We start from the raw sequence: 15,677 nt of genomic DNA, 5'->3' as shown, positions 1-15,677 counted from the left end.
CAGGTAATTATGGATCAACGTTTTTTCAACAGAAATAAACTTGCTCTTGTTTGAGTTTGCTTTTCCTTTAACAGTGGCCTCCCCCTTGGCAGGTTTGGTGGTGGGGGAGCATTTAATCTGGCAGGAGAGTAGTGGTTGGGGACCCCACCACCTTCCCGCTCCACCCCAAATTAGTCCATGGACAGCCTTCCCGCCCTGCCGCTAAACAGGGTCCTTAAGTGGGCAATTAATGCCCACTTAAGGGCCTCATCCCACCGCCACTGGTATTAACCCATGTAAGGAGCATGACAAGCAAACCCGTGCAGGGTTGCTTGTAGGCTCCCAGAGGGGTGTCCCTCCTTCAAAGGCACTCAGTGCCTAATAATAAGGTCCCAGCATTGAGGAGGTGAAGGCCTGCTGAGAGCCACTCCCTGCCCTTGCTGCAACCCCCTTCCCCGCAACCCACCCACCGCCATCACTCATCTCTGGCCTGGGATTAGGTGACAATCCTAGGCCTTGTGTGGGTGTCATACTGGCAGCAGCCAATGCCTTCCAATGACATTGCCGTTCGATGGAGCTACCCGATTGGCCAGAAGCTCTTAGTGGATGGGACTTCTGCTCCCAGGATCCTTGATCCCAGGAAAACGCCTGCTGCTGGACTGTCAAGCGCCTGGATAGAACAAGATGCAGCTAGCCTTCCTGAAGAGGTGATGTGGGACTCTCACCGGCTCACCAACTGTGGTTGAGACCCCCATTGCCCCCAAAAGATTCCACCCAGTTCCTCCAATTTCAGAGCAATCATTAGTTACTGACAGGGCAGGAATAAAACTCCCACAGGTTCAGTTCCATTAATTTGTAATGATTTAGGCTGGTATCCAACCAATAGGATTCCATAAACTAGTATTGAACAAAATTCAGTCCCAGGGGTACCAATTAGGTGTTGATTTGTCACTGATTTGACTAGAAATACCTGACTTCTGATTGTAACAGTTAACATTTTAAACTCAGGAGATTATGGGCTTGTTGAGATCTGGCTATAATTACAGTCCTAAATTTAAAAAAGAGCAAAAATAAAACTAGTGTCACTACAGCTGAGAAAGATAGTATAAATATATTTCTGCAACATTAGAGCAGCAGGATGTGTTTAGGTACTTTGTGTACATGACTATTTTCTGTTCAAATACAATCTATAAGACAGAAAATAGTTTTCATCAGCACTTCATCCCAATTAGTGACCACCTGTACTTATTGCTAGTAATACAAAAAATATTTTGTTAAATTTCAGTTATGTCACACTAGTGAAGTGAAACAGTAAGTTCGAATTTAGGAAGATTATTGAAATGTAAAAAGCAGTGTTTTACTCTGCAGCAGGTATTCTTCTCACACTGACACTGAATACCTAAAAAATCAAATATGATCTAATCCCCTGGTTGCACATCTAGTACAGAAGCAGAAATTCTATCATCCTCTGCCTTCTAAAAAAAGATCAAAATATGATCTGTTATTCATCCTCCACCTCTTCTTCCTGTGAGTATCAGGTAAGTCAAACAAAACCCATCACTAAACACTTGAGTGCTATCAATGTTGTCTAGCCTAAATGTTTTGGTTCTCTGCAAAGCACTTTGCTACAATGCTGCATTTACAAATTGCAATTCATAACTTGAGACTTTAGATTATATCAGAATTGCAATATGAAGCAAACATACATAACGTGATTTTTAAAGCAGTGTGATTGGGTATCCCACTCAGAAGTGGGACTGGGCAATGTCAGGGATGGGTATGGCCAAGAGGAAGAATACAGTATTGGACAGAAGCTGGTAATCAGATCTAGTGTGGAAGGCCTAAGACAACTCATCTGCAAAAGGAAAAAGTGACTGATTACAAAACTAGAATTATTGACACAATACGAGGAAAAGAAAAATATTTTCACATTAGAGGCACCCCAGACTATTTAGAAACTTGGTAGGTAAGAGACTGATAGCCAAACCATACATCTTTGATGTTGAATAGACTGCATTAGCATGGTGTAAGTTCGTAATGTCATAGAGGCACTAAGGCACAGAAGATGGCGATCCGGCCCCTTGAGTCCCTACAAGCTTTCTGTATAGCATTCTAGTCAGTCCCTATTCCCCACTTGATCACCCTAGTCCTGCAAATTTATTTCACTCCAGTGAGGGTTGTTAGCTAGAATTCAGTTACTAATGAAGCAACTCAAATTGGGAAGAGATAGAGAAAAGCAAAATTTTGAGTTTGAGAAAGAAAAGGAAATGAAAAGGCTTGAATTCGAAAGAGACGGAAAATAAAGAGAAAAAGAAAGGGAAATGCAAAAACTTGAATTAGAATTTCAAAGAGAAAGAGAAAAGAAAATCCCTGAACTGCAAAGAGAGAGGGAAGCCAGAAAATTTGAACTAGACAAAAAAAGGCTTTGATTCCGCAAACAGGGAGGCTTGACGATGAGTCAGCTTTAACTCGTGGTTTTGATTTGACAAGGAATAGTTGCTTGGTGCCTAAATTCAATGAAGAAGGAGTTGAAATATATTTTGTATTGTTTGAGAAAATTGCTACAAAGTTACAATGGCCAAGAGAAATTAGGATAATTTTATTGGAGTGTTTTGGTAGGGAAAGCGTTGGAGGTTTATTCAATCCTTTCAGATGAAAAGTCTGCAGTTTACGATAAGGTTAAGAATGCTATGCTTAATGTGTACGAGTTAGTTCCGGAAGCTTACAGGCAAAAGCTTTGAAATCTGAAGAGACAGATCAGACTTTTGTAGAATTAGCTACCCCACTTCTCTCTTTTCCCTCTCTATCTTTTCAGGATACTTTGTAACCTTGAATATTAAGTGCCCAGTCCTCATCATTTTTAAGCCAAGTTTCCGTTATTGCCACTACATTATATTCCCACACAGTTATTTGTGCTTGTAGCTTACCAAACTTATTCACACTTTGTGTGTTTACATGTATGCATTCTATAAGCCTATTTTTGTATTCCACTTGGTCCTTCTTAGTCTGCTCCTATCTAATATGGTACTGCTTCCTTCTCTACTATCCAACACTCTCATTTCTTTATGCATCTTACTCCCTGTTCCCTATTTCTATATGCTGGTGCTCACGCCCTCGATAATTTAGTTTAAATCCTCCCCAAACACATAAGTGCATCTTCCCATGAGGACATTGGTGCCAGTCCTGCTGAGGTGCAACCTGTCCCTTATCGATGGTGCCTCCTGCCCTAGAAATGGTCCCAATGCCCCAAGAAATTGAATACTTCCCTCCTGCTCCATCCTTTGAGCCATACATTGATCCTCCCTTTCTTCCTATTTCTACTCTCACCAGTACGTGGCATGAGGAGTAGTCCAAAGATTACTACCATTGAGATCCTACTTTTGAAATTCCTCCCTAGCGCCTTAAAATCTGAACAGAAGATCTCAATACCTGCCCTATCTATGTCATTGGTACCGACATGTACCACAACTTCTGGCTCACTCCCTTTTACCTGTAGAATATTCAGCAATCTCTCTGTGATGTACTCCAACAAGGGAAGCAACACACCATGCAGGACTCGTAATGACGATTACAGAAATGCTTGTCTGTTCCTCTTAACTCTGGAATCTCCTACAATGACTGCATTTCCACTCTATGCTGTTACCTCTTGTGCAGTCCCTTGCCCATTGGTGCCATGGTTTGGACCACACACCTTCAAGATGTCATCACTCCATGCAGTTTTCAATACTGAGTACTGTTTGACAGTAGCACACACCCCAGACTCCTACGCTTCCTACTTCTTCCCACTCTCCCAGATGGTCACTGATCTACTTTCCCAAACCCTTACTGCCTGTGGGGTGACTGTCGCCTGGAAGATACAATCTAGGAAACCATTATCCTCCCTGATGCTCTACAGTGACTCCAGCTGCCCCTTAAATTTGTAAATCCTGAGCTCAAGCTCAAATAGCTGGAGGTACTTCTTATACACATGGTTTCCCCAAGACTCAAGGGGAGACAGTGGTTTAGTGATAACATCATTGGACTAGTAATCCAGATGCCCGTACTAATGCCCTGGGGACACAGAGTCAAATCCCACCACACCAGCTGGTGGAATTTAAATTCAGTGAATTAATTCAATTGATTAATAAAAAAAATCTGGAATTGAAAACTGGTGTCAGTAATGATGCCAAAAAATTTTCATTGATTGTCCTAAAAACTCATCTGATTCACAAATGTTGTTTAGGGAAGGAAATCTGCCATCCTTATCTGATTTGGCCTACATGTGGCTCCAGACCCACAGCAATATGGTTGATCCTTAAGTGCCCTCTGAAATGGTTGAGCAAGCCACTCAGGTGTACCAAAATCATTAAGTGTCCTCAGGAATTGCAAACAACAGCTCTCAGCTGCCCATCCACAAATCTAAAAAAAACTCTATTCCCTCTTTTAGAATTTAGATACTGCCTTGTTAAACAATTACTTTTCAATTAATATAAAAACAGAAATACCTGGAAAAACTCAGCAGGTCTGGCAGCATCAGCGGAGAACAAGGTTGACGTTTCGACTCCTCATGACCCTTCAACAGAACTAAGTAGAAATAGGCGTGATCCCTTCTCCTCCCTCCCAGAAACATGATAGGGTCCCCCTTGTCCTCACTTATCACCCCACCAGCCTCCGCACTCAAAGGATCATCCTCCGCCATTTCCACCAACTCCAGCATGATGCCACCACCAAACACATCTTCCCTTTACCTGCCCTGGCGGCATTCCGTAGGGATCATTCCCTCTGGGACACCCTGGTCCACTCCTCCATCACCCTCTACTCCTCAACGCCCAACTACGGCACCTCCCCATGCAAACGCAAAATATGCAACACCCACCCCTTCACTTCCTCTCTCCTCACCATCCAAGGGCCCAAACACTCCTTTCAAGTGAAGCAGCATTTCACTTGCATTTCCCCCAACTTAGTCTACTGCATTCGTTGCTCCCAATGCGGTTTCCGCTACATTGGAGAGACCAAACGCAGACTGGGCAATCGCTTTGCAGAACACCTTCGGTCTGTCTGCAAGAATGACCCAGACCTCCCTGTCGCTTGCCATTTTAACACTCCACCCTGCTCTCTTGCCCACATGTCTGTCCTTGGCTTGCTGCATTGTTCCAGTGAAGCCCAACGCAAACTGGAGGAACAGCACCTCATCTTCTGACTAGGCACTTTACAGCCTTCCGGAGGACTGAATATTGAGTTCAACAACTTTAGATCTTGATCTCCCTCCTCCATTCCCACCCCCTTTCCATTTCTCCCCCTCCCTTTTGTTTTTTCCAATAATTTATATAGATTTTTCTTTTCCCATCTATTTCCATTATTTTTAAATGTGTTCCACTCATGGTTTATTTCACCCCACCCCCACTAGAGCTACCTTGCTCGTCCGGCTTTCCAATCTTAATTAGCAGATTCTTTTAGATAATATCACCACCTTCAACACTTCTTTGTTCTTTTGTCTGTGACATCTTTTGGTTATCTGCTCCTATCACTGCTTGCTTGTCCCAACAACCCCCGCCCCTTCTCCCCCCCCAACCCTTAAACCAGCTTATATTTCACCCCTTTCCTATTTCTACTTAGTTCTGTTGAAGGATCATGAGGACTCGAAACATCAACCTTGTTCTTCTCCACCAATGCTGCCAGACCTGATGAGTTTTTTCAGGTATTTCTGTTTTTGTTTTGAATTTCCAGCATCTGCAGTTTTTTGTTTTTATTACTTTTCAATTAATGCCTCAAGACCAGCTCTAAATTCTTATTATTAATTTGCTTACTGTTCTACTTGTGTTCATGCTGACAATACTTTGATTTTTAACCTTGCTCCCTGAGACTCGCACTCACTCTGCTCTGCTGCTCTGTTATCATCTCAACAAATCCACTACCTTGCACGAATTGGAAATGTTCGGAGTCTAAGAACTTCTGGTATAATTTCTTTTCAGGCTAATAAACAGGTAACATTACTCAGTCATGGAGAATAAACTGGCTTTGAAGAGCATTTAAGTTTCCAAAAGTGATAAACAAGCCAGATTTTGAGGAGCCATTTATCTACAGATTAGATGCAATGACCAAGCTCAAAGAGCTGCATGTGGATAATAGAAGAAAGTTTGGAAAATAATAGAGGTGACTAGGAAATGTTGCAATAAAAATTATACCTTTCTGTCTTTTTTTAATCATGTCACTGTCCTTTTAATGCAGACACTATGCAGAATGGGACAGTTTCCACCAGTTTGTGTTTACATTATCAGCCAAATCCAGGTGAAATTGATTGAACCAGTCAAAAGCTCAGGAACTTTAAACCTAAGTTAAGTCAAGCATAAATCAAGTTTGTGATCTTTAATGCTGGTATAAAAATCAGTTCACCCAGTCAGCCCTGGCCACAAAATTGGCCATGAGGATGATGAGTTTCTGCCAATTGCGCCTGCTTAAGGGGGTCTTCAAATTGAGCTCAGTTTTAACAGGCATACAGGTGCTAGAATGCACATTTTAAAAGTTTCTACATGTTAAAACATTTTTAATTTAATAAGAAACTAGCTTGCATGAATGAAACTAGCTAGGGGCAGCATTTTTCGGATGGCGGGGTTTCCCACCTTACCATCTGAAGAGGCGGCAGGAAACGCGTCACCACCGATCTTAGCAGCCCCGCCGGCATTTTATTCACTGAGGGGCAATAATTGGCTGGAGATGGGACTTCTGCCCCTCACTAGGGCAGAAGACCCACCTCAGAGAGCTGCCAGCCAATCAGATTGACCAGCAGCTTTGTAATTCCAGCGGTGCCAGGAGCAGCAGTGGCCAGAACTGGGGCTACAAGCAGTCCCCCCAGATTCTAAGTCCCTGAGTCGAGGACCAGGTAAGTGCGGTGGTGATCTCACAGTGGGAAGGGGAGCTGAGGCTCAGGGGACTAGGGAGAGGGCAGTGGGGTCTTGACGGAAAAGCCGGGAAGGAGGGAGTACCTGGAGGACACCGCCCTTTGATGTGAAAAGAGGGCCCTTGAGGAAGGTGCACACCATCCCTTCCTGCCTGAGGACTGAGCAAGGTGATCAGCCAGGCTTCCTCCAGCTTCTGAACTCTTCCCCTCGATTGGGATGAGTGCAGGTGGACCACCCTAGGTCTTGCCCACCCCACATAAAATTAATAAAACTACACCAGGTTACCATCCTTAGACAGATCAATAAACATTTCTTAATGCAAAGAGAAAACATACATTTACATTCTATTACACCGGCCAATTGCACTGATTTGTGGAAGATCTTATGTTTGCGGTTATGTAAATCAATTTGGGTGGAAAATTGCACCATACCTCACTTTGAAAAAACAGAGCAATTTGCATCAAGTTTCCTGATTGCACCCAAAGCAAAATCTCTATTCCAAAGAATTCAAAAAGCCATCTGCATTGTCCCAGCTTGTACTGAAATGTGTTGTGTAGCTTGTGTTGCAAGGTTATGTTTCATAATTTATATGTTTTGTAATATAACTTTTAATTTTAGGAATCAAAGTGTTAAATGTAAGACAAATGGAAATATCTGATTAGGACACTGATGTGCGTCTCAAATGAGTGCAATTTACACAAGTCTGGAGTCAATTACAGTTAAAGGATTACAGTTAATTACAGTTAAAGCAAAATACTGCGGATGCTGGAAATCTAGAACAAAAACAAAAATACCTGGAAAAATCCAGCAGGTCTGACAGCATCTGCGAAGACGGACACAGTTGACGTTTTGAGTCTGTATAACCTTTTATCAGAACTAAGACATATAGAAATTAGATGAAATATAAGCTGGTAGAAGTGGGTGGGACAGGAGAGCTCGATAGGGGGCCAGTGATAAGTGGAGGCCAAGAAAAGACTGCCAAAGATGTCATAGACAAAAGGTCAAAGGGGTGATATTATCTAAAGGATGGGCTAATGAGGACATTAAGGGAAGCAAGCTAGTGGCAGATGGCCCTAGTGCGGGTAGGGTGGGGGAAGGGATCGAAAAGGGCTAAAAGGTGGAGATGAAACAATAGATCGAAATAAATTTAAAAATAGGAGGGAAAGAAAAAATGTAGTGTAAAAAAATTATAAATTTTGTATAAAAATGTGAAATCTTGTGGTATAATTTATTTCAGTTAATCACTGGTTGTTCAAATTTCTCTTTAAATGTTAATGATTCCTAACAGGATCAAAACACTTGCTATTACTGGGTGGAATCTTAATTTTGAAAAAAATCTTCTATTGAGGACAAATGCAGGTTCCGACCTCAGTGTCTGTGTGCCCAGCCCATCTGCATGATATTCCCAGAGGCAGCCGATCAAGAGGCCTTGGCCGGGATCCCTGTCCAATTAATTATGGTGGGCGGGTACCTGAAGCTCCCCCTATCGGACGGTGCCATAAAAGAGGTTGTGTTCTCTCTTCCCCCGACTCTACTCTTCTACTCTGCTCCAATTAAGTTCCCTGGCAGATGTAGGGCTGTGCATTTCTTTGAAAGCCAGGATTACAGGATCACGGAAGAAGTGCACAGCACTGAGAGGTCTGGAGAATCTTCTTGAGATTCAGGCCACAATGCCTAAATTAGTGGAGCTTCACATCATAACTCTTTCTACAGTAAATTTATTAAAAAATGACAAACAATGCAAATATTTAATAACATATACCAGTCAATCTCCAGCAGCACTGCACACTGTAAGTCAATACGGTCTTTCTCTCTCTTCTCTGTCCCTTGTCTTATGTTTTTGTTTCTCTGTGCTTCTGTCTTTTTCTTTCCTTCTGTTTTTCTCTCTAACCAACTTGTTTTTCTTTTTTTTTCTACTTTCTCTTTATGTCTTCAATTGGGGTGTGGGAGTGGGGGAGGCATGGTGGTAGGTGGCATTGTGTTATCTGGTAGAGAAAGGAGCCACAGGCTGCAAGTGTAGGCAAGTGTAGTCCCAGTGACTCCGTTTCCATCCTCTTTGCCATTTTTGCTTTGACTGTGACTTTTATCACTTTTCCTTCCAATTCCAAGAAGTTATCTCATACACTTCAGTTTTTCAGATCCTGCAATAAAACTTTGTATACTCTTGTTTTTACAGTTAGCAGAGAATTGATGGGACAATTCATGCTTTGATCATCTTATAGGTGCATTTGCTTTATACCAACACCGCAATTACTGAAGCCGATAATTCAGTTCTTGCAAAATGGCTATAACTTAGCAAGAATGATTCCTGTCCGTGCTAACCATGCTCCTTAATGGAGTTGAGTTCATTTACATACTTTTGAGGCCGTTCTAGTGCACAGTGCAAGACATGCTGGGAGCTCCACGGATAGCTGAGGAGAAAACCAGAATGTCACATGCTAGCAGGGGGTAAAAGACTTCTGGCTGCTCATAAAATGTATTATGTTTTGGTGACAAATATGGATAGTTAAAGGAGTGTCACCAAGGAAAGACAAAATAGGACAAGTAAGAAAGAGTGGTCAGGAAGGCATTGTAACTTCTAGGGTGATAAACTACAAATGGTCCTCATCAGTAATGTAACTGTTTTTGTCAACCACATTAAATCTGTAGTATAAGTACTGACAAAACAATGGCATTGCACAATAATCAAAGAACTTCACAATACTGTAGCTTTTGTAACAAAAAAAAAACTCCATACACACCTCAACAGCAGCACAAGACTTGATTGGGTATAAGTAGATGTTAGCGAGTGTTATTGAGTCACTGTCATAGTAGATTAATTTGGAAGTTTCAGGGTTTTTGTTCAACTCTGACTGATGACCTGAAAAATTCTGATATAGAGGAACCTCAATCCTGGCAGAGTTGCATGTTGCAGCAATTTCTAAAGACATTGTCTTTGTTTTTCCATCTGTGAGATTGTCTGCCCACGATTTATCACTGTCTTTCATTGTTCCATATCTTGTTAGCTTAGACAGGATGTCTTTGTCAAAGCAAACTGGCTGCTTTACAAAACAATCTATAATAAACTTTAAAAATGTCTGTGCATCATCAAACGTGGACATGTAGCCAAAGGATATTCGGACTGATCCAGTGGGGTGGCCATCAATCAGATCCAAAGAATCTCCACAAACATGACCCGCCTGTTGGAAAAATTATATGAACATTTAGTATTCTGCACAACAATTTTCATCAGCCACTGTTCTTTCCAGAGACTGCTACCTTGTGAGTTGGTTTAACCGATAATGGGGATAGCATCACGCATTTTGTTTTTTTAATAGTTAATTTCTGATGCATTACAGGTCAACTGAGCCTTAGTTGGGTTTAAAGATCTGGGTTCAAGTCCCACTCGAAGGTCTGCAGCACATAATGGAGGCTCGCGCTCCAGTGAGTGCTGAGGGAGTACTTACACATGCATCAGTACAAGCAATGCAATTCAATTTCCATTTAAATGTCCGTCCTTATTTTTCAGTAACCAATCAATTTCCTGTGGCATTATAACTGGGGAGTGAAGATCAAATGTAGATTTCAGGTGAAAAAGGGTTAGAGGGCAAAGGATAATTGGACCAGGGTGCACAGATTTAATTCAGTCCCCATTTCAAAGTAATCTATTCCTTCCTTTATATTAAACTTCACTTATGTATTGTTACAGTCAAGTAACAAAACTTACAGCAATTTAGGAAGCAAAGGAGTTGATGGGGTATAAGTGTTTCTTTGTACTACTGAATGAGGAACTGGCAGACACAACGCTTCTTCTACATCAAGTTAACAAATTTAGCTGGGTTGTAAGCGGATGCAGAGCAAAAGAATGAGAAAAGCATCTGATGTTGACTCAATTCAGCCTGATCTATCTTTAACCAATTATATGGCAGAATTGGCACAGTATTGGCATAAATTTGACTGCCCACTCCCCGCCTTCTAACATCTCTATGCCTAAAATCTTGATGGGCTTTCCTCAAAAGGAGTCCCTGGTTGCAGATTTGGTGAAACTCCCACCTCTAGCCTGCATGTGCTGAAGCCTCCTATTATGTGCAGGCTCCTTCTATACGCAGATGTAAAAAGCAAGTAAGTTAAGACAAGAATGTGAGAAATGTGTGTCATCCAGATATCAAGAAACAACCAATGCACTGGATATAGCAAAAGCTGTCAGCCCTGACCTACTGTGGGCTTGGGGTACTGAAAATTTGTGCTCCAGAACTAGCAGCACCTCCAGTGAAGCTGTTTCAGCACAGCTACAACTCTGACATCTACCCGACAATGTGAAAAAATGCCCAGATATATCCTGTCCATAAAATGCAGAACAAATCCAATTCAGCCTACTACCGCTCTATGTGTCTACTCTTGATCATCAACAAAGTGGTGGAAGGTGTTGTCAACCGTGCTATCAAGCAGCACCTACACAGCAATAACCTACCCATAGATGCTCAATTTGGGTTTCGTAGGACCACTTGGCTCCTGACTTTATTGCAGCCTTGGTCCAAACAAGCACAAAAGAGCTGAACTGAAGAGATGAGGTGATAGTGACCGCCCTTAACATAAAGGCATTATTTGACCGACTGTGACATCAAGCTGCCCTGGCAAAATTCAAGTCAGTGGGAATCGGGGTTGATTCATTTCACGGTTGCAGTCATTTTATGATATGGCAGGTAGTATTTGCCAGGCTGACCAAATCTATAAGGGAAACTTAGCCATGCTATCACAACGATTTTGCAATTCATATTTATTACGAGAAGGTTTGTGCAGTGAAGTCAGAAGTAATGAGTCTACTATCGCCTTTAGAGATTTTAAAGATTAAATCAAAACATTTTATTAACAAAAGAAAAACAAACTTAAATACACATAAGATTACAGTTATAACAGTTTCCAAAATTTCTACTTAACCAGACTTCCAACTACACGCCCCATTAAGACAACAGTCCAAACAGATCCCAAATTTCTAAAGTATCTAGCAATATTACCACAAGCGCCCACGGGATAATGGAATTCCAAAGGCTTTTAACACAACTTTGGTTACTGGAACAGCAAACTTCTGCAGGGTGGCTAGAGGCTTTTTCCCCTAAGTCTGTTTCACAGTCACCTTTCAAGATCTCACAAGGCCTTCCATCCTTCTTTAGATATATTTTATCCCTTTTGATTTGTAAATCCCATTGTTTCCACTTGTCTTTAGAAGTTATTTTTCCCAGAATATAAAATATGTTCTCATTATGGCCAGCACCTTTGGCAAAAATCAGCATAATAATCTTGCTTTATTTATCTTGCCAGATGTAAATATTTTACATGTCCTTTTGAAAATCAAACACTTCTCCACTTATCTAAAAATGCAAATTTCATTCACACTGTAGCTGCTGAGGCCTCAGCAGTAGCTTATTCATTTCCATTTCAAATGCCTGTTTTACACCTCACTTCTTTGATAATTTAAACCTTGCAGTCTAACCATCTCTAGTTTAACTAAAGTAGCATCTCTCACACACACACACACACACACCACACACACATTAAAGTATCCCACAATAATATTAGGAAAAATGTGATTGTTGTAGGTCAATGATCTCAATCCCAGGACATCACTATATAAGTGCCTCAGGGTAGTGTCCTAGACCCAACCATCTACAGCTGCTTCATAATGAGCTTCCCGCCATCATAAGGTCAGATGTTTGCTGATGATTGCACATTGTTCAGCAGCATTTGCAACTCATGAGATACTGAAACAGTCCATGCCCACATACAGCAAGCCCTTGGCTGGTAAGTAGCAAGTGACATTCGTGCTAGGCAATAACCATTTCCAATAGAAGAAGATCTAACTATCAATGGCACTATCATTGCTGAATCATCATAAACATCTTTTGGGTGGGGTGGGGGGAGGGTGTTCACTATTACAAGAAACTTAATTAGGAAGGCAAATGGCATGTTGGCCTTTGTCACAAGAGGATTGGAGTACAGAAATAAAGTCTTGCTACAATTGTACAGATTTTGGTGAGACCACATCTGGAATACTTTGTGCAGTATTGGTTTCCAAATTTAAGGAAGGACAGTGTTATGATCCCCAGCTGAGATTACCCCTGGACAAGCCTGATCCCAGGGTGGAACACAGCCTGATATATCTTAACTTTTATTTGTTTGTTTAAATACATGGAGAGTAGCTACTGGGCAGAGTCACAGGAGTCAGCTGATGACCTTTTTTATAAAAGAATAAAACATTTATTCTACAAGAAAAGATGAACTATATTACAATACTCCTTTACCCACAACTATACCTTTACAGATATATACAGATTTGTAAGGATAACACAAGTCACAAAAGCTATTATAATTTAATGTACACAGTAAGTACTCAGTCCATGTAAACTTATGCCACCCTATGGTGAGACCACCACACTTTGACCTCAAGTGACAGATGCCACCTCAACCAGATGCTGTGGATCTCTCAACTCCCCCTAGATGCATATTACACCATGAGCCAACCAGTCCCACTGAATTCCATCCTCCACATGAGGGTTTCCAAGCTCTACTCTCGAAGACCTCTCCTTGGACTCCCAAACTGACATTTTCTCTCAGACACCTTCCACAAGCCTGAAAACTCCAGGGTTTCAAACTCTCCTTTTGACGTTCCTCTTCCCTGGGTCATCACATGCATTCAAGCTGTCTTCCATGAACTCTCTCTCACCAACTCAGCCATAACAGTACAGCACTGCTTCACATGCCCATTGCAAAGAATTACAGACCTTCAGTTGTCCCTTTGAACCATTTTGCTTCTTGCGAGCTGTTCTCACTTTAAATCTGAAGCTTGTAGCCTTTCTCTCTGCCCCTCACTCTTAACTTCACTTAACAGGACCTTTTTTCAGGTTCCCGTCCTTTCTTTGACTACAAGGTTTCCTTTGGACTTTCTCCTCTCCACGCTCCTGGATTTTTGGAGATTTTCTTCGCTTAGGACCTTTTTGTTCTTTTGGGAAATCTGCAGTTCCCTCTCCCAGTGTCCAGTCTCTCTGGGGTCCTGGCTTCAACTGAACTTGAAACTGATGTTTCTTTAGTTTTGTGTATATGTCTGTGGGAGGAACCTGCCGTGCCCCCCTCCCCCTGCCCCGTTGCTAGGCGACAGCACTATTCTTTCTACTCTTGTGTGTTTACTTTTACTTTATAGGGGTCATAAACTTCTCATTAGAAATGCAAGCAGTCTTTTAAAGTGAAATTAAAACTCCATTTGACCTTTCTTAACATAGATACAGAAATACAAACCAAACTACAAAAAGTAAACTGGGCTTATATTCTCTGGAGTTAAGAATGAGAGGTGATCTCATTGAAACGTACAGGATTCTGAAGGGGCTTGACAGGTGTAAGGGACCTAAGACTCCACACTCTATATTTTAATAAAATGTATAGATATCGTCCTGGCCAATTTCTAAAACTTATTAAAAACTGGTCAAAGACTTTAAAAACGCTGAGGCTATGTCTGCCTGTAACGCTAAACAAAAGGAACTTTCTGGCAGTGTCAGAGAAGCTGACACCTCATTATCTCTGAAGAAATGCTGATGACCCTGTGGGCTGCAGAGACCAAACACAAAGGGAACCATCCAAGGTCACCTACATTTCATAAGCCAGGCCTGGCCACTGGAATCTACCGGTCTGATAGGACAAAAGATCCTGCACCTTTCCTTTCAAATTCTTAATGGTTGGAACACTAATAAACTCAGGAACCCAAAGGAATATACACCCTTTGTCAAATCCAAAGTGGAGAGATGAGAGGCTTGTGACATGACCTCTTAGCTGGAGGAGCATGTAATATTACCTTGTGGAGCTGCCACCTTCCATCTAGCAAGCAGCAGCTCAGAACAAGGGCTCAGTCCAGGTTTGAATACCTGGCCCCCATCTTCTGAACATTTATATCTTCGCCTGCAAGACTAATTCATCGCTGCTTGCCTATCTCATCATGGAAGTCATCAATACTAGAAAAGTTAATTATCCAGTATTAGTTTTCAACCTGCCGACCTATGTGAAGGAATACACCTGGGATTTTGATTCCGACTTTTGACTTATGTGAAACAATAATTCTTTATTGTACAGTCATTGCCCTGTAAATCTTTTTTTTCTCTATTCCCCCTCTTTTATTATATGAGTGAAAAGGAGGCTACATTGCGACCCTCCTGTTGCGTTCGAGTGCGTTCAAATAATCTAACCCTCCGAGTTTACCCTATCATGGGTTTCCTGAGGGGTTATTAATAGAAATTGGATCACACTAAAACTGAAGGGTTGGGAAATATGCACCGCTTATAAAAGGAGAAATCAAACTCAGAACACCTTTCTGATTATGGATGGGTGGTAAGAGGGGGAGTCAGGGCTGTTTAAATTAAGTCCCATCCTGTTCATAACACAGGGTAAACTCAGAGATTGTTTTAGAATTCCCAGCCAGGAAAAAATGGGCCACAGTCTCAGGGTAAGGATCATTTAGAACTGAGGTGAGGAGTGTGAAGATGGACATTATCTTTTTTAATACTTTTGGGAATATGGTGGTATTCTTTAAAGAAGGCTGTGTGTGTGTGCATCCATGGGTAATTAAGCTGGGGGAAGGTTCATAGGGACAGCTTGTCTATGGGAAATGAGAGATGGAAGATAAAATGCTAGAAACATGCATTTGTAATGAGAGGCTATGGTGAAGTTGAATGTGCGAGTAAATAGGTTGGGTTTTAAAATTTGCATTAAGTGATAGGTAGGGATTTGACTTTTCAGCTGTTAAATTTCAAAGGGTAGTTTAGAAGTGTCAAGGGAGTTTTACAACTTACAAAGGTTTCA

General features: G+C 41.6%; 1 protein-coding gene across 1 annotated transcript in view; it reads right to left on the bottom strand.

Annotated features, from left to right (window-relative positions):
• mocos (molybdenum cofactor sulfurase) overlaps positions 1-15,677 on the bottom strand; it is a 316,151-nt gene that overhangs the window by 154,012 nt on the left and 146,462 nt on the right. Inside the window, exon 8 of the mRNA XM_041184888.1 lies at positions 9,599-10,036. Coding sequence (XP_041040822.1) covers positions 9,599-10,036 — 438 coding nt within the window. The remainder of the gene's footprint in view (positions 1-9,598; positions 10,037-15,677) is intronic.

This window comes from Carcharodon carcharias, chromosome 3, assembly GCF_017639515.1.
Source record: "Carcharodon carcharias isolate sCarCar2 chromosome 3, sCarCar2.pri, whole genome shotgun sequence".
In the NCBI taxonomy this organism is placed as follows: Eukaryota; Metazoa; Chordata; class Chondrichthyes; order Lamniformes; family Lamnidae; genus Carcharodon; species Carcharodon carcharias.
Note: the sequence above shows the minus strand (reverse complement) of the source record. Positions and strands in the feature narration are given on the sequence as shown.